General features: G+C 42.4%; 1 protein-coding gene across 4 annotated transcripts in view; it reads right to left on the bottom strand.

Annotated features, from left to right (window-relative positions):
• UHMK1 (U2AF homology motif kinase 1) overlaps positions 1-20,458 on the bottom strand; it is a 512,108-nt gene that overhangs the window by 430,228 nt on the left and 61,422 nt on the right. For all 4 annotated transcript variants that reach the window (XM_044085882.1, XM_044085883.1, XM_044085884.1 and 1 more), the window contains exon 2: positions 3,950-4,242. In XM_044085882.1, the coding sequence (XP_043941817.1) occupies positions 3,950-4,242 (293 nt within the window). The remainder of the gene's footprint in view (positions 1-3,949; positions 4,243-20,458) is intronic.

The raw sequence follows: 20,458 nt of genomic DNA, 5'->3' as shown, positions 1-20,458 counted from the left end.
AACCTTTTGTCAGCCTCTCTAAAAAAAGTATTACTTCTTAACCAGAGTTTTTTTTTTTTTTCCCACTTCTACCCAGTTTTTAAATTCTACTTTTATTTTATCCCACTCACTAGCTATAACATCTGGAGTACTTCTATCTTCCTCAATAACTCCCAGGTAATTTTCACTACCCATACCTGAAATGCCTCTCTTTTTTAACAGGCAAGTGGAGAAGTGCCAGCATCTCAAATTTACTTTATTACCCTCATTTTTATCATATTATTGGTTCATGATCTGAAATAGCTGCTGCATGTGTACTAAAGTTCTCAATTAAATGGACATGCTCCTGTGCATAGCCGGCATTAGGCACAGGCCAACTAGGCAGCCAAATTGGGTGCCGGTCTAGTAGGGGCACTTTTCCAGTATTTACTTTTTTTTTTTTGGAAAGAAATAGTTTCTTTAAAATGTGTTCAATGAATACAAGAAAAACTGGAAAAAAGGAATTGAGATTATGTAGATAGGCCAGGATGGGGGCACCCGGTGGCATGGAAGGGGGACTGTGGAGCCCTTTTGTCTAACGCACCAGCTGACCAAAGGCCGGCCCTGCTCCTGTGAAAATATAACTTCTATCAAGTCTAGCCCAGTTGTTGTACCTTGGGGAACAATATGCAAAACTGAGAGTTCTTGCTACTGAAGTAATGCTTTTCACACTAAATATTTTCATAAATCTCTTCAGAAATCTACCCTATGGGGGTGTGTGGCCATGATGATGAACAGTTCACAGCATTGTTTTTTTTTATTTCTGCTTCATTTTAACATCTCTGACAGGATTTCTTTTTTACTAAAAACTCAAATAGAATGTTTTAAAACTTGATGACTTTACAGTTGAACATCTGCTGAACGATTTACTACAAAAATAACAAGTCTGAAACTCGTTTAACTGCTTTTTCCTGTCAAGAAAACTAGAAAGAACAAATGGTCTCAGAATGAGCCATTCTAAACCCAGTGTACAGGACAATACTATGAAGAAAGACATACAGGCTATACAAAGTAACATCCGTGAGTTACCTGTAAAGATAGATAAATTAGAAAGCAAACTGTACAATTTTAAAGAGGAATGTAAAAAAAAAAGTGCTGAGTGAATCTCTTAAACAGCAATCAAAAATCTTGAGTACAGAAGAGGCAATGTCTGATTTTAATGAAGATTACTTCACATGATAATAACACAATTTCTACTGAAACAAAACAACTTATTCTGGGAAAAAAAAGACTTAGAGAACAGATCTGGAAGGAACAACATCAGGATTTACAGGATTCCTGGGGAAAAAAAAAAAGAGGGAAAGAGCATAATTCAATTCCTTATCCTTAATACCTGGCTGCCTAAAACTTTGAACCTGCCTTAAAGTTTTCCCTTTGGCATCAAATGGCACACAGATCATTTTCTAAGTCTTTAAAAAAAAATCATCACCAAGGTCAGGGATCATAAAATTTTTCTCAGGACACGGATTTAGTCTTAAAAGCTGCATGGACTAATTATCCAGTTAAAAATTAAAGAAAATACTATAAAATTTGATAATAACTATTCAACATTAGTGATGTCAAGGAGAAAAGCATGTGTGACACTTGTTAAAAGCTTAAAGCAAACAATATTAAAGCACAAATCTTGTTTCCAGCAAAAATAAGGCTTTACATTCCAGAAGGAAAGAATATTTTAACACCTTGGGAGATGCAATGGACTTTACACAGAGAAAATAAAATCCTAGAAAGAAACAGAAGAAATGGACTTGACTCAACTTCTTTGAAGAAAAATGTTACAAGAGACGGTTGGTTAATAAAAGACAGAGTAAAAAAACTGAAAGACAAATGAAAATCAGTGTCCTGTATTTCATGATTATTAATTCTTATTAATTTAAAGAAGTGCTTGACTACTTATGAACAAGGTGCTGAATATTACTTTTTAAAGGTAACATTCATTTCTTTAGTTCCAATATTATTATTATTATTATTATTGCAAAGTAGGCTTTCCCACTTGTTCAGCTGGCATGCAATAAATCCTGCATTTCTTTAAGATTAGGAGGATCCGATTCTGGAAGCATTTTTTGTTTTAACTGAGACAGTAAAAATTGCTGATATTTTAGCGTGTGAAACTGGCAATTTAAGGCTCTCATCGCTAAAGTTGCAGATGTATATACTTTCTTTCCCCATCTGTCTAATGCTCTGGAATCTCTGTCAGAGGGAACTGGATTCTTGGTTGATGAGGCCTTAACTCCTTTGGGTCCCTGGGAAATAGTTTCAGGGTCAGCTACAGGGCTTTTATACAGAAATTTATGCGAGTCAGGTACTCTGTAGTATCTGTCAGGTTTAACAGGGACTGGAGGTAAGGAACCAGAATTTAAGCTGGATTCAGTATACACATCATCCACAATATCTAACACTGGCGGAATAGCAAGGGGTCTGTGTTGAGGTAATAAAAGGAAGTCTCTGAGCCTTTTCTTGGATTCTGAATAATCCTGGCCTTCCCAGTGGAAATGCTCAATCATGGTATGTAAGGTTTCCCCAAAGGAGTAGTCCTCAGGTGGCGAGGCTGATGGAATTAATTCCTCAGCATCAGAATCCTCATAAGGGGGTAAAGAGTATCCTAGGTCTGAGGATGAATCAGAAGAGATGGACACCTGGTTGGATGAGTCATACTCTGCATTCTGTCTAGGCCTTTTATCAGGAGGGGGATGGGACCCCCTGATCAGAGTGATTAGGTCTTCGGCCATTTTGAGCACTTATTTCTTAGGCATGGAGCCCTGTCCTGGAGAATGCTGTATTTGTTTCTTTGACTTTAAAGAAGGCTTAGACTTAGCTGAGGGTTTAATGCTTAACCGAGTAGGTCTGAAGACACCCTCTGTACCTGTGGGTTGCTCAGCTACTCCGGATCCCTCTGAAAGGTTAGTCTCGGCAGGCTGAAGAACTTGTGCGTCCGAAGGCCCAGCAATCTCCACGTGGGAGTCAGATGCGGCTTGAGGTTCTACAGAAGCGGTTGTCAGGGGCTGCGAAGGCGCCTCGCTGAAAACCGGAGAACCGGCGACTGGCCTAGAAGAGGCTTCGTCAGTTTTGAGCCTCGGATGCCTATCCTTGTCTTTGCGCTTTTTGTGTATTCTGGTCGACAGGAGTTCCGACGGCATGGTATAATTGAATTTTCTACCAAAATAATGTCGGGCAAAATCAAACCGACGTTTAATAGTGCGCTTGTTAAACCTAGCACAAAACCGACAACCAGTGACGTCTTGGTCAGGGCCTAGGCATGGGATACAATAGGAATGGAAATCCTTATGAGGTATTTGCTTCCCACAAGAAATACAGTTATTAACTTTTACTGACATCGGTCTGAGGCAAGAAAAAGTTTCCCCAATGGGGTACTTAGCTTTGTAGAAGACTTCGGTTCTGGATTCGGAATGAAAATCTCAGGAGACTGCCAACCGGCACTTGCGAACTGCTTTTGCTTCGGGCACCGTGCGGCAAGAAAGACTGAAGAAAATGGTGTCGGCTGCATCTTATATACCCCTGTCGCACTGACGTCAGGGAGGCGGCGTCAGCAACCGATGCCAGACCAAGACTTTGGAACTCAGGCCAACTGGGGAACCGCCTGACGGCAGGATAACCCAAGTGTAATGACTGTAGCAGTGTAATACGATGATCATCATTGTGGCTATATTAAAAATAGCAAAAAACAAAATAGCCAAAAGCATGTGAATGCACATACATCTGAATATTTATTTTTACAAAGTGCCTGTGACACGTTCCCTATACACAGAAATTGTACTCAATATAAAAGTTTCTCTTTTAGGCAGCCACAAAGGAATACATCAACTAAAATGCAAAACTATAAAATGAAGGAAAAGTTACGAAGCTGAAGATGCATGTAGTCAATAAAATTTCTGAAGCGTTAAAGTAAATATTTAAAAATCAGTACAGTTCCTACCTGATTACCCTCATTAAAGCTTAGTCCAAAATCAATTAGTTTGAAGCACTCCTCCTGAGCACTCCACAGTATGTTGCGTGGCTTGAGATCTGCGTGGACAAAGTTTTTATGGTGAAGGAATGCCAGCGCTTTCAGCATGTCCCTCGCACAGTGCTGGATCATCCACATGGAATGGCCCCGGTGCCTGGACCACACTAGAAGCTCAGATACACTCACATCGAGCAGTTCCAACAACAGGCATGGGGTGGGCCGTCTACCAGTGCCAGCGTTTGCAAATACACCCAGCAGAGTCACTAGAAGCACAAAATGAACATTTTAGAGCCAAACCAATGGCAGACAACTAGTAACACCACATCATACAACAATTAAGGGAACAATGAAATGTTACGTACCAGCACAGGCTGGAAATGCTAAAACACTCATGACCTTGTAATAGAGATACACTTTTAATAGATATCAATCAATCATTTTCTCTCCTTTGACAATCTTAACTACTTGAAGAATAATGTAAACAGTACTGAGGCATAGGCTCTATCAACTTCCACAGGAAAAAATAAGCAAGCCAAGCACCTCTTTAATAAACAAATACCTTTCTTGGGTTTTAGCAGTAAAATGTATAAGGTTTAAGGTCCAATGAGAAGCATTCACAAAAAAATAACTTCTTTGAAGCTGCAAAAGAGAACAAAGCAAGAAACCACCCATCCCATCTAATCTACTCCATTCAGAGTCTAAATGTTACCAGCAGACAAACTAAACTCACATGTGGAGCTGTGGGTTACACTGGTTGAGTATTACATTTTGGCCAATTCATTATGATGTGAACAATGAAATGTGGCAAATGTGAAGCAGGGATGAGAAGTAGCACAGTAAACATGCAGGCCTATGTTTATTGACTCATTTCCAGTGTGCACTTTCAGAAAAATCACCCAGTGGATGAACAGTAGGAAGATCTGCATAAATACATTCTCATACTGGCTGTGTTTGAGTAGCAGGTTGGTAGCTTGATGGTAGAAGTAAGGAGAACGAGTGTGTCTATCAACAAAGAAGCAATGATGGTCTTGGTTGGATCATGCCACTATTCTGCTGACACAGCTTCCGATAAAGGGCAGGTCTAGGTCTGGATGCTAGGAGGACATGGGTGTGCTCGCCCAAGCTGATGACGGTAACCCTTGCCAACACATACAGGGCAGTACACATCTACGGGCAGAAAAGCACCAACTGTCCCTGTGGTGTTACAAGTGCTCACATCACCACCAGGAGTGGTGTTTAACCATAACTATAAAAACTCTCTAATAGCCAGGATGTTGTGACAAGAGTACAAAAAAACCCAAAAAGCCTCTCAGATAGCTCTCACCCCAATGGAGTGGAGGATTTTCCACTATTGGAAACAAACAGGTATTCAGTAAGGACAGGGTTTGATGGCTGACAGGCAGAAGGGGAAAATAATTATATAGTACATGGGGGTTTCACCACCTCCAAACACATTTTATAACTTGTCACCAGTTTCACTGCAATCATCTTGACATGATATACTGCCATTTAAACAGACTATGCCCAAACCTTTAAAAATGTTTAGACAAATGATTCTTCTATAGTACATCAGTATTTTGCCTCAAGGGAAAGAAACAGACATTAAACCATATCCAAGTATCATTCTTACTGAATCATCTAAGAAAGTAAATGGATGCTAAAAGAGGGAGAGAAAAAAAGGATAAACTGCTCAAAACATCAAATATGACTTCTCCTGGGAAACGTTACTGGGATAAAGGTGTCATCTTGTCCTCAGGGTGTCAGCATTACAGATGAATGCCCTGCTTCCATGCTGGCAGATTAACCACACAAACAATGTCAGAGTTACAGACTCTTTAGTTTCTCCAGGTTTGCTCAGAGTAAATGGTCAAACATTTTTCTACAGCAGCACACTTAATGTACTTACTTGACCTTCTGCCTGCCTAACAGATGTTGATGTTTCTTCTGGTCTGTCACGAAGTGTACCTGTATGCACTAATGACTGTGCTCTTAACCTCAAAAGATTAAACTTCTTCACCAAACTCAGCCTTCTATGCTACTTCACAGTGCTCTCTCAACATGTGAAATTATCAAACGTGGATATCATTGTCCTTTTTAAATATGCCACACTGAAATAGACTGCCTTATATTGAATATACCTTACACTAAAACGTTAGCTCATCTGTCACAAATTTTGTACAGATCTTTGCCTTGTAAATATTTAAATTGTTATAACCCAAATAATATACTGTCCATGTAATAAACATATATATATATATATATATATATATATATATATATATATATATATATATATATATATATATATAAATGTACATTTCAGCTGATGGGCTATAAGCATTGTTAAACTGTTTCAGTTAACACTGTGCTAATGTTGTCAAATTTATTTGCCTGTTTGTTTAAACATCTTAAAAGCCTGGGAAACACTGTGATCTATTCTCTTCCACAAGATAACAGAAATCAAATGTGGTCTTATATATATATACACATATATACACACACACACACATATACACACACACACACACATATATTTTTTTTCATGGTATAAATAAAAAGTATGCAACCAGAAAGCCATCTTGGACAAAGTTAACTTGGAAACTGGTTTCATTAACTTAGAGAAGGCCATAAAAAAGTTGATCTGACTTCCTGAAATGTTTGGTCCTGTTCAAACTGAATCTCATTTGGCAATGGAGGAGTAAACGATGCATATATTTGCTCTTGCTACTGAAATTTGGGGAAAAATGGCAACTAAACTGACTGGTTCAGACTGGAATCAGAAGCCAACTTGGAGAAGAAAGGAGGATTTGTCTGTAAACAAACTCTCTTTATGAAAGAAAAAAATATGCAGGACAAAACAAGTTCTGAAACCCTTCTGTCTGAAGTAACTACCATTAAGAAGAGTGTTTTCCATGAAAAATAACTGAAGTCAACAGTAGCAGCTGATGTGAAAGGGGCCCTAGTTAAGGCTTGGAGTAGAAGAGGCAAGCCCCTGGGGGGGGGGGGGGTGGAGGTTGGATCATTTATTGGAGGTCTAAGCAGAAAGGTGCCCTTCAAAAATGCTTTAGATAACCTCAAAGACAAAAATTAATATATGATCTTGCCCAAAGGGAAAATCTGACATCGCTGCCAGCTGAACTCCGACTATAGACAAGCAGAACCTAGACTAAGAAAGCCAAGCTAGAAAATCCAAAATTGGGTCCAAGGGAGCAGAAAAATAGATCTAAGCCTTTAAAATTGTCTTAAGTGTAGAATCTTTTCCACTCAGTATTATAAATCTTCCCACTAGAGGGCTTCTGAGAAAAGGAAAGGGATGTGCACAACTTTCCTAGAAAGCTTGGAATCTCTGGCCATCATTGGAAATGGAGGAATAAAGCGGTTAACTTGAGAGATCTCAGACTCTAGTGATGCTGGCCCAAAAAATGGCATATCAAATGTGGACAGGATCTAGAACCCACGGAGGGTGTAACAGGGTGAGGGCACAGGAGAAGGAACCATACTTGTCTGAGCCAGAAGGGGGCTATAAGGATTACAGTCATTCTGCAATGGGCTGCTTTCTGCAGAAACTTGATTATCAACAGCATCGGAGGGCAAGTGTACAGGAGACCCAGGGCCATGTATGCAGAAGAGTATCCCTCTGTGGCTTTCAGCATGGGAGGTATCGAGGCATAAAAGCTGCTGCATCTGGTGTTGAAAGGAGTCACAGAGAGGCCACAGGATGGCTGGCCGTAGCGGTTGAATATGTGTGCTGCCACTGACAGATTAAGGGACCGTTCATGAGGTATTAGAAATCTCTTGTTCAGATTGTCCACTAGTATGTTTTATCTCCCTAGGATGTGCATTGCTGTCAAAAAGTGCCACAAGGACATCACCCACTGCCATACCCTCACAGCCTCTCAACACAGAGGATAAGATCAAGTTCACCCCCTTGCTTAAGTACCAAGCCACTGCAATGCTGTTGGTCTGTATGGCAATCATATCTTTGAGGAAGAAGTCCTGAAAGGCCTGCAATGCTAGCAGTATTGCTCTCATTTCCAAAATGATAGGAAGGTGGGCCTTTGACTGGGACCAGATGCCTTAGGCCGTTGTCCCTTCAAAATGCCCCAATTCAAGGAGGGAAACATCCATGGTCACCATGGCTTGGTCTGAGGAAGAACAAATGGGCAATATAAAGAAACCTGATCTTATGTCAGGCACCAAGAGATGCGATGACAGCAAAAGACAGTGAGATGTACAGGAAAACTTATGGAGGAATTTATATGTGACTGCTGGACTGAAATTCCACTGAATAACCCTCATGAAGAACATGGCTAAAGGGACAAGACAGATTGCAGCAGCCATTAAACAAAGAAGACAAAGTAGTACAGAAGATGGTGGGCTCTGAACAGCAAATCTTGACTGGCTTGGAGTTGTAAGAACAATGATTTCTATGAAGGTAGCTTGGCAATCTGATGGTGCCCAGAAGGATCCAATAAACTCTGGAGCTTGAACATGAACCATGTTGGACTTAATGAAATTAACTGTAATTCCCAAGGACAGGCACAGCTGGAGCAAGAAGACTCTCACCTGAATCAAAGATAAAAGTTGCTTTAAGGAACCAGTTGTCCAGGTACAGAAATACCCAAAATCCCTCCAACCTGAGCCAGGCTACTACCACTGCCATGCACCTGGTAGCTGTGATGAGGCCAAATGGCAGCGCTCTAAACTAGTAGTGACGGACTACCAGTCTGAAGAGCAGGAACCTCCTGGAATGCTTCACTATCTTTATATGACAAATAGGAATCTTTGAGGTCAATCGAGCACATCCAAACATTCTTCCTCAGTAGACATAAGATGGACTGCACTGTCACCGTCCAGAATGTGGTCTATTTTATGAAAAAGTTTAACTTCCTTAGGTCCAAAGTGCGTCTGAGGCTTCTATTTTTCTTGTTTCAAATTTGGGGAAAACTGAAAAATGGTGTGGACTCTGGAAATTACTTTAGGCAACCAGGCATCTAATGTGATGGCCTGCTAAGCTTGGGGTGGCAAAGCCAAGCATCCCGTTCCCACCCCAACTGCCTTAGGAGTGCAGCAGCTGAACATTTTTTAAGGAGCGCTGAAAGGGCTTTCCAGAAAAGCATTCTCTGAAGCCCTGATTCTATAGAACACCCCCCTGCCCTTAAGGCAGCATACAATAAAGTTACCCCCTCTGCCTTGGGGGACACCTTCACTTGAAGCACCTTGAGAAAACTGTTGTGACTTGTGGAATAACAATTTCTTCATCTCTTCTGGTTTTGAGAGAAGCACCTCTGTGGGGTGGAAAAGTGAACTACCATGGCACACAAAGTCTTGCCCTCTTGTTGGCTCTTAGTCAGTGCATCTTTAACTTTTGTGCCAAATAAGGTGGATCTATTAAAAGGGGCATTAAGAACGAATGCCTTAAAGCGTTCAGCAAAATTATAGAGGAGCTTACAGACATGACGACTTACTGCAATTTTTGTATCCGTCAGGCATACCATCTGCTGCATTTGACAGGAGCTGCATGGAGACATAGACTGCATAGTTGCCAACTGAGTCGCCAAAGTCTTACAAGACTGTTGAAGGTTGAGAGGCCACCAACTTAGAAATTTCAGAGAAAAGACTCACTGAAGGATAGTGAAATGTGCTATAAGGTTTAGCACATGCAAGGCAAAGTGGTTGAAGTATACTTGTATTTCACAAACTGTCCAACTCACACGACTCTGTGTTTGGGGGTGGATCACTGCACTTTCCTCAATGATTTCCTTCTTTTGTGGCTGCAGCCACCACCATGGCATCAACAGCAGGACCTTAGCTCCAAAAAGACCAACCATTTGGTAGAACAAAACCTCTGCTGGGTTTGCATGGTATGAGAACCACCATACTGGATTCTCTCCATGCCCTCTGGAACATGAGATTGATGAGCTCATCCAGAGGTGGTACCACTGAAGACATGGATGGGCCTGCATCAAAGACTTTGAGAAAAATGACTCCTCTGTGGAAGGTGCTTCTGATGACCAACACCTCCCATTGTCTCATCAATTCCAGATGATCACCAAAACAGGTGTCATCCTGGGGAGGAATGAGGGATGGGGGATTTAGGGGAATCTTCTCCCTCACTGAGGTCAGAATCTTATTAGGGATTTTTCAGGGAATCCCAGTCCTTCCTGTTACACTGACTCTTCTTATGTACCTTCGTGGAGTGAGGGGGAGGGGAAAATCTGGGATGGACAAGAAAGTAGTAGAGGAGCCCAGGAACTGGAGCTGCTCAACGTCTTCGGATGCAGACTGCTCCAGAACACGTTCACGAGACACCAAGAACCTAGAAGGATGAAAAGATATAGATGGATCCAAAGCCAGATGTGATGACCTAGTTGAGACAAAATCTTCTTCGCATTATCAAATACCAAAGTCGAAGGGCTGGAAATAGAACCCCCTTCTTTCTGCAGACCTAGGGGAAGTCTCCACTCTTGCCATCTCTCATTCGGTCTGACACTAAGACTGTAGCCAAGCTGTCCAAGGATAATGTATTCAAAGACATGTTTTGCACCAATAACCTCAGAGTCAACCCAACCCCTGGTCCAAGGCTCTGAGCTTACAAATCCGGGATGCAGATGGCTCTGATGGCAGTAGAGTATAGCATATCAAAGTAGTGGTCAATGCTGAACATTCTAAGGTGTCAGCACCAACTCAAACAATCGGATCCAGGGTCACATGGGCTGACAAATGGACAGGAGAAGGAAAAAGTAGAGAAGGGGTGGGAGAGGCAACTCTCTCCAGCCTCGGGGGCAGAGGAGAGAGACAGACTCCCCCAGGTAAATCTGAGCCTTCAAGACGTTTCATGATAACTTGTCCAAATCTGATTCCTTGATACTCTTGGAGCTTGCAGACCTGCTGGGCCTTGGAGACCAAACGAAAGGAGCCAAAGACTACTTACCAGTCTGGTGTCCAAAAGTTTTTGCCTCAGCTATCCTAAACTGAGGATCGGACTCAATCAGGGGAGAGTTCAGGGGAAAAGAGAAGAAAAACACTAGGAAGGTACAGAAAGGAGAACAAGGAGAATTTCACTTACTGCAAAGAGCAGCTTTGGTGAATGCATCTGTGGCAAATAAGATTGAAGAGATTTAGAAGGGCAGAGCCTTATGGGAGAGGAGGTGAAGCTTCATAGCAGAGCATTCTGAATTTCTAGTCTTGGATCCAATAACCCACAGACCGAGTCAGACGGAAAAGACTGGATCATTTATTTTCACATAGTCCACTCTAATCAACCGATCTATCTATATCTGGGACAGTTGGTAAAGAAAAAAATCAGAACCCAAAGAATTATTGATGTCATCCTGGATACAATGCACAGTCAGAGTAAAATGAAAGCAAAAGGCTGACTGCTAGTGCCATAATGTACTTAAAATTTCTAAGAAATATTTACAATGAGCAGAGATGACTGCTCATATTACAAATGAAGTTGCACACACTTAGTATACCAGCAGACCATATCACAGACTGCCTCAAGAAATGTTCTGTATGCTAAATAACCATGAGCAGAAGTCACCTACTTCTGTGCAGCCTCTAGGATTTGTGAATTAAGGCACATGAATCACAGGGCACACAAGTTTTATCGATTAACCAAATTTGCCCTAAAGCCATCTCTGTTCTCTCACAAATGGACAGACATTTAACCATATCCCTTTCTCCTCTCCAGCTACTGTGCTTACTGAATCATTATAGAAAAGTCAACTGATGCTGAAGGGGGAAAAAACATAAAGGATACACTGCTTAAACACCGAAGATGGCTGTACAAGATAAATGCATGCAACATCTCCAAACCTTAAAAAAGGCCAAGAAACAATAATCAGGAGCTCTCCAGAACAGTTTAAAGGGGGAAAAGAAACTGAAAACCGGAGGAATTTATCCTGCTTTGTTCTGCGGCCAGAATATATTCTTAAATATCCAGCAAGACACTGAATACTCCCATAAATTACTTCAATACTTTGGATGCCATTTAAATATAAACTCCAATACAAAAAAAAAAAAAGGTTCACATGTACTGCTCAAGTTAAGAGTCTGGGCCATACAAGATGGCTGCACACTGATGAACAGCTTAATTGCAGGTTTCCTAGTGTGAAAAAAGGAAATTAATAGACAAGGGCTAATTCTGTCTAAGTGAAATCCAGTTACTGGCTAGTAAGTTTCATGTCTTCATACCAGTAAAGAAGAAACTTAGCCTGAAAGAGAATCAACTAGACAAAGGTAAAGAGAAACAATTTGCACTTTTTCCCACTGCAGTGCGATCTCAAGAGTTGGTATATTTAGTCAGGGGGTGTGTGGGTTTGACATACTGTGGCATGTCTGTTGGTTGAGTGTTGGCAAACTGCCTCCATTTATTAGTTCATTGGTGTTTACTAGGCGAACTACCACAAGGGCCTTTTTAAGCCTAGCCATGCATCCCAAATCTGTCAAGTTATGACACCCCTGATAAGTGTAAGCAGGGGCCTGAGAAACTAACCATTTACAGGTTGTCTGTGTCCATTAAAGACATAGGTGCTAAACCAGGGAGGAATTTCCTGTGCCTCGTCCAACTGTCAAAGTTGCACCTGAATTGGGTTAGGGAGGAAATCTGCTTCACATGGATGGGGAGCCTGTCGCATAGATGGGGTAGTCTCTGGGATACATACCTGTCTCTCCAGCAGGTCCTATTTATATCACAGGCAAGGTTTAAGTCTTCAGAAAGGTAATTCCGGTGCTGTTTGTTTTGTGGATATGCACATGGTCCATCAGAGTGGGTCTGACAATGACCTGTATATGCCAGGCATAGCTCTCCCCTCAAAAGTCTGTAGGAGACAGAATAGAGGGATATGGCCCTGCATACGAAATTTTACTTATGCCCTGTATTCATTTAATGAGGAACCTCTGTGGACAATCAATTGTTTTATATGCCTGTTTAGGTACGTGCCAAAGTGGGCACTGTACTCAATGACAGGTCTGATGAATGCCAAATACAATGGAACAATGACTTCTCTGGAATAGATGCCATTCCTTTGTTTATAAATTGTCAACACAGAATGATTTCCTCAGTAGTGTATACACGTGATGGTCAAAGGCTAGATTACTGCGTGTGCCCGAAGTCCCTGACTACTGGATCAACGCATTCACTGGGTAGACATCCGGTGATATGAGCATTCACTTATTTGAATGTTCGGTGTTTTCATCTCAATTAATTGAAATTTCTCTTACCCAAAACCCACTTATCTGAAATAGACCCATCTGTACTGGTACTGCACAGCAGGATTCGTTAACTGAAAGGACACATCATGTATATGCTCCAAACCTGGCCATGAGAAAGCAGCAAAGACTTGTATTAGTAAAGATGCAATCATACCAGCAGAAAGATGATCCTGACAAAATTGTGAGAGAAGGGTAAGATTATTAAAAATTGGAAGCTGTATGGGGTTTGTGGAAAATTATTATTCACTGTACACCAGGCAGAAGAGAAAAGTACAGATGTTCTTCGTTCCACATTGCTGCAGTCCTTACTATTGGGTAGTCCGCTGTCCAGTCGGCCCGAATACCAGAGTATAAGGCTGACGTCGGTCAGGGCGCATTAGACTGACGTCAGTACGTCAGGGTACTAATGCGCATGACCGACGTCATATCCTCAGTCTTTTTTGCCGCATGGTCCGATGCAGAAGCAGTTTTGCGAGTGCAGGTTGGCGTTCTGAAATATTTCCGAAACCGGAGTTTCAGACCGAATCAGAGTTGGCTAAGTACCCCGTTGGGGAACATTTTGGTTTTTTCTTGCCTCAGTATTTAACCGGATGTCAGAAAAGTGAATAACTGTATTTCTTGTGGGAAACAGATACCTCATAGGGATTACCATACCTTGTGTATACCTTGTTTAGGGCCTGAGCACGACGTTGTTGGATGCCGCTCTTGTGCTCGGTTTAACAAACGCACTATTAAGAGACGGTTAGACTGTGCTAGGTTAGTGTTTGGGAAGCGTTGCAATTATAAAATGCCGTCGGATGCTCCGACGCCCGCTTCGTCCAAGAAGCGCAAGGACAAAACAGCGAAGCCTAGGGTTGATGAACCGGCAGTCCCAGACGTCGGTTCTTTAGAAGGCTCAGTGGAGCCAGAGGTTTTGCCAGGAGTTTCTATGGAGTCTCAGGCAGAGACTTTACTGTTACAGGATGTGCCTTCTCAGGAGGTAGGCCAGGCTGAGGGGGCTTCTCAGGTAACTGTTCTTCCCTCTCTTCCCAAGGTAGTTAGAGCCTCTCCTTCTGTTGCCAAAACTTCTTTGAGAGGTAGGCCAAGTTCAGCTTCAGTGGGGGCTTCTCCTAGCATTTCAGGTTCTGTGCCTAAGAAACATATGCTTAAAATGGCAGAAGATTTGATTACTATGATTAGAGGTTCTATGCCCCCTCCTGATAAGAGGCCTAGGGTGGAACCTGAGTTTGAGAGTTTTGAACAGTGTTCAGAGGCTTCTGAGTCTTCTGCGGAAGATGTACAGGAGTATCCTCCTTATTCTGATTCTGATGTGGATGATTCCACTCCTACAGCTTCTCCTCCTGAGGATTTTTCATTTTCAGAAACTCTGCATTCCATGAGAGAGCACTTTAAATGGGAAGGCCAAGATTACTCTGATTCTAGGAAAAGGCTTAGGGAATTCTTGTTTTTACCCCAGCATAGGCCCTTAGCTATACCTCCTGTGTTGAATGTGGTAGAAGATGTTTTTGCAGAGGCTTCCCTGAACCCTGATTCCTTGCCTCCTGCTCCTGTTAAACCTGATAGGTACTATAGGGTGCCTGAGGCTCATAAGTATCTTTTAAGAGTCCTAGGGCAGACCCGAGACTGTTTCTCAGGGACCTAAAGGTGTTAAGGCCTCTGTTGTTAAAAACCCTGTTCCCACTGATAAAGAGGCAAGGGCTTTGGATAGATGGGGAAAGAAAGTGTATACTTCTTCCACTTTAGCCATGAGGCGTTGAATTGTCAGTTTCACATGCTAAAATATCAAAATTATCTCCTTTCACAATTGAAATCTAAAGTGGATGCTTTGGCGGAAGGTATTGAGTGTAAAGAGTTGCTGGATTTAGTTCATGTGTCTGAACAAGTGGGTAAGCATTCTTTGCAATGTGGTTTTGATGCTGTACAGGCCTCCTCGAGGGTGGCTGCCACTAGTTCTGTTCTTAGGCATGCCTGGTTGAGGGATCAGAATTTAGCTGAGCATGTTAAGACAAGGATTTTGGATGCTCCTTTACAGTCTGATGTGTTGTTTGGTTCGCCTGTGGAAGCAGTTTTGAAGAAAATGGAGGACAAAGCTAAGTCTATGCAAACTGTTAAAGATTTTTGCAGGTGCAGCCACCAAGTTTAGTAGAAATTGGCCTACTAAGGGATGGACATATCCTGCTTATGATTCCCAGTCTAGGGGTAGGTCTAGGCGTGGTAGGGGCAGAGCTCAAGGTGCTTTTAGGCCTAGAACAGGAGTTCACCTGCTCAGACTTCTGGTGAGGGCAGGGGTCAGTCCTTTCGTAAACAGACCCAATGACCTGCCTTTTCAGCTGCCAGTAGATTCTCGTCTGGCAGCTCCTCTGGGAGGAAGACTGTCTCTTTTCAAAGAAAATTGGGATTTAATTACTCAAGACAGATGGGTGTTGGATATCATTCACCATGGTTACAGGTTTTATTTCCATACATTGCCCCCATTCAAAGGCATGCCAGACGTTCCTCCTCCACAAAGGAAAGAGGCTCACAAGCAAATTTCTCAGTTACTCCAAATAGGGGCCATTCAGCCAGTCCCTGTCTCAGAAAGGGGCCTAGGATTTTATTCTCGCCTGTTCCTAGTACCAAAGAAGGGGAACACGTGGAGACCAATTTTGGATTTATCTATCCTCAACACTTATCTGGACATTCCCAAGTTCAAGATGTTGACGTTACAACAGCTTTTACCTCTGCTGGGCAAAGATCACTGGATGGTAACTTTAGATCTCAAGGAAGCTTACCTTCATGTGCCTATAAGACTAAGTTGCAGGAAGTATCTGCCGAGCTGGAAATTCTCATTATCAGTTCTCTGCATTGCCCTTTGGCTTATCTACTGCCCAGAGTATTCACAAAGGTTCTGGCTCCAGTGATAGCTTACTTCAGGCTAAAAGGAATTCAAATCTATCCTTACTTGGACGACTGCCTGATTCTGGCTCAAGAAAAGAAAGACCTTCTACAGCATCTGGAATATGTTATAGCAGTGCTAAGATGCCTAGGGTATTCTGTGAGCGAAATAAAGTCCAGTCTAGTACTCTCTCAAGACATGTGCTTTCTGGGTGTGAGACTGAATACAGCAGCCCAGATGGCCTTTTAACCCCGGACAAACAAAAGAGTCTATCACTTTACTTCCATCAACTATCTCATCAGTCCGTGCTGACTGCAAGGACAGTCCTTCAAGCATTAGGGTTCATGGCATCTTGTATTCTGGTGCTTCCCAATGCCAAACTGCATATGAGGAAGCTACAATGGTATCTCAAAATGTATGGACACAGCACTGCCAGGATTTGGACACTGTCATTCAAATAATACCTTGCCTTCAAAAGACTTTTTGTGGTGGGCTCAGGAATGTCACCTAAACAAGGGACTCTCTGTGACCCGACCAGAGGCGAGTCAGATTTTAACGACAGATGCCTCGGACATTGCTTGGGGAGCTCATCTAAATGGAAAGTGGATACAAGACAAGTGGCCTGCCAGACTACAGCATCTACATATCAACATGAAGGAGATGTTAGCAGTCCAGTTTGCATTAATGGCTTTCAAGGAGTTACTTCTTCCAGGGCAGGTGTTGATTCTAACAGACAACACAACTGTCATGTGGTACATCAACAAACAAGGGGAACACATTCTTATCCTCTATGCAGGCAAGCAATGATTTTATGGGAGACAGCTCAGCTTGCAACTAACTCTTCAGGCAAGGTTTCTGCCGGGAGCACAGAACTCCTTAGCAGATGTGTTAAGCAGGCAAATCATGGATCCCCACGAGTGGAAACTGGATCTTCATGTATTTCAGAAATTGACAGTGTCATGGGGAACTCCAGACATAGATCTGTTCGCTTCTCCACTAAACCACCAGCTGCCAAAGTTTTGCACAAAGGGGTTTCATCACACAGCTTGGAAAGTGGATGCTCTGTCTTTCAGTTGGAAAAATCTTCATGTGTATGCCTTTCCACCTATGCCTCTTCTTCCAAAGGTGCTCTTAAAGGTCAGGCAAGACAAGCCAAGGATGATTTTGATAGCTCCAGATTGGCCTCGGCAACACTGGTACCCACTACTAAGGAGTCTGGTAAGGAAGCCTCCATGGCCCTTACCTTTGATTCCACATCTGTTATCTCAGAAGGACGGTCATCTGCTCAATGTCAAGCTTCACTCTCTTCATCTGACAGCCTGGCATATTCTGTGTTGAAACACAGCAGGTCTCAACTTCCTCAACAAGTTTTAAATGTGATTATGGAAGCTAGAAGACCTAGTACAAGGAAAGTGAGAAAAATGGAAGAGATTTTGTTTTGGAGTACAGCAAAGAATTTGGAGATTTCTGAGCCTAATTTGAGTGTGGCTCTTCAATATCTTACTGAGTTATTGGACAAAGGTTTGTCCTTCTCTTCCATTAAGATTCATGCTGCAGCAATTTCAGCTCACTATGATTGTGACCCACCATTGTTTTCGCATCCTTTGTTCAAGCAGTTTCTTAGAGGGCAAAGAATATAAGACCCCAATGAGCTCCTACTCCTGCTTGGGATCTCAATTTTGTGTTGGAAAAACTTACTCTACAACCTTTTGAGCCTGCAGCTACTGCTGAATTGAAATACTTGTCATGGAAGACTGCTTTTCTGTTGGCTATTACTTCTGCAAGAAGGGTGTCTGAATTGCAGGCCCTTATGGCAGTTGAGCCCTTTTTGATTTTTCATAAGGATAGGGTATCATTACGTACTAATCCTTCTTTATGCCTAAGGTGGTTTCTAGTGTGGCTTTAAACCAAACTATTCATTTGCCTACTTTTATGCAGACCCCAAAATAAAGGGGAAAAGATTTTGCACACTTTAGATGTGCACAGGCAATTGCGTTATTATTTGAGCAGGACTAAGGATTTTAGGCAGTCTCAGCAGTTGTTTGTTTCTTTTGCTTTGAGTTCGCAGGGCAAGCCTGTGTCAAAACAAACTATTTCTAGGTGGATTGGGTTTTGCATTGCATTTTGTTATTCCCATCATGGCAAGGAGATTCCAGCTGGGATTAGACCTCATTCCACTAGGGCTACTGCCACTTCAACAGCATTTCTAAGGGGGGTGGCAACTAAAGATATTTTGGAGGCAGCTACTTGGAGTTCAGTACTTACTTTCTCTAAGCATTATCACCTTCCTATCTACTCTAAGTCTAGGGCTGGTTTTGCCACAGCTGTTTTGCAGGGCATGTTGTCAGCTCCTACTTCTTTATGATTTGCCAGCCTCCCTTACCTCTGCTTTGGGATTCTACCCAATAGTAAGGACTGCAGCAATGTGGAACGAAGAACATAGTACAGTTTTGTACCTACCATAAATGTAGATGTTCGAGGATACACATTGCTGCAGTCCCCTCCTTCCCCTCTCTGTTTAGGGGTGGTTGTGTAGGTGAGGTTTTCTGCTGATATTTTTATATATATTTTTGTATATATTGTGCATATTTTTGGTGCAGGTATTTTGGGCCTTGTCTTTTTAGGGTCTTCTGACATCTGGGGCAAGAAAAGACTGAGGATATGGCGTGGGTCATGCGCCTTAGTACCCTGGCGTACTGGCGTCAGTCTAATGCGCCCTGACCGCCGTCAGCCTTATACTCTGGTATTCGGGCCGACTGGACAGCGGACTACCCAATAGTAAGGACTGCAGCATCGAACATCTACATTTATGGTAGGTACAAAACTGTACTTTTTGTACCTACCATAAATGTAGATGTCCGAGAGGTATGCATCTGCAGTCCTAACATATGGGTTGTCCTGCCTCAGGCAGCCCTTCGGTCGGCCGGATTCCAAAGTCTGGGTCTGGCCTCGGCTGATGTCGCACTTCACCCGACGTCATAGCTGCTGTCAATTGGGTATAAAAGCATCAGCCGACGCCATTTTCCTCAGTGTTTCTTGCCCCAGATGCCAGGTGCCCTCTAGGAAGGCTAAATTTGGATAAATGCAAATGATTCCAAACAGTAGAGAGCAAACAAAAATAAACATGTATATACATATATACAAACAAATACACCATAATAGATTCCCCCAGCTAGCTACAAGATGGGCAATTACCCTAGGAGTACCACAGAGGGGAAGGAGGGTGGGTAATCCTGACTGCAGATGCATACCTCTCGGACATCTACATTTATGGTAGGTACAAAACTGTACTATGTCCTTCAAGGATGCATCTGCAGTCCTAACATATGGGTAGAATACCATAGCCAAACTGTGGGAGGAGGCACTAAGATGATTATGGTGTAGTTAAGATCCCTTGCAAAACCTGCTCGGGATCTGGAGTATAAAGGTAGATTATAATGCTTGGCAAATGTATGCACGGAGCTCCAAGTAGCAGCCTCTAAAATGTCTTTGGTAGCCACTCCTCGTAAGAAAGCTGTAGTAGTGGCTGTAGCCCTTGTGGAGTGAGGTCTGATGTTTTCTGGAGTTGTCTTTCCATGAAAAGAGTAACAAAATCTAATGCAATTTCCTATCCATTTTGAGATTGTCTGTTTTGAAATTGCTTTTCCTTCCATTCCTGTTGCATATGCTACCAGAAGCTGGTCAGTTTTTCTATTCTTCTTGGTTCTGTCCAGATAGTAGCGCAATTGCCTGTGCACATCCAAGGTATGCAGTAGTCTTTCCCCCCTGTTCTGTGGGTTGGGGAAGAATGTTGGTAGGTGGATTGCTTGGGTTCAATGATACCCTGGAGATCACCTTTGGCATAAAAGTAGGGTTAGTTCTCAAGGACACTCTATCCTGATGGAAGATAAGGAAGGGCTGTACTGCCATTAATGCCTGTAATTCAGAAACCCTTCTTGCTGAAGTGATTGCAAGCAGGAAAGCAGTTTTCCAAGATAAGAACTGTAATTCTGCTGTTGCTGCTGGTTCAAAAGGGGGAAGTGTTAACTTTTCCAGCACAAAGTTAAGGTCCCATGTAGGCAAAGGTGGCTTCCTTGGAGGCTTTACATTTTTAATTCCTCTCAGAAACTGCCTGAGTAGAGGATGAAAGAAGACTGGAGGATCCATGTTGTATTCTGCTGAAATTGCTGATGCATGAATCTTAATGGAGGAGTAAGACAGGCCATTGTGGAAAAGTTCTGCTAAATATTCCAGGATGTTAGCTATGTTTGCTAATGATACATTTTCTCCTTTTGCTGCACTCCAAATGAGGTATCTTTTCCATTTGGCTGAATAAGTTTTCCTTGTGGAGGGTCTGCGAGCCTCCAGGATAATGTCTTTAACCCTCTGAGATAAATCTGGGTTAT

The sequence above is a fragment of the Protopterus annectens genome, chromosome 10.part0, assembly GCF_019279795.1.
Source record: "Protopterus annectens isolate FY-2018-M chromosome 10.part0, PAN1.0, whole genome shotgun sequence".
Lineage (NCBI taxonomy): Eukaryota > Metazoa > Chordata > Ceratodontiformes > Protopteridae > Protopterus > Protopterus annectens.
This window is presented reverse-complemented; position numbering and strand designations above follow the sequence as displayed.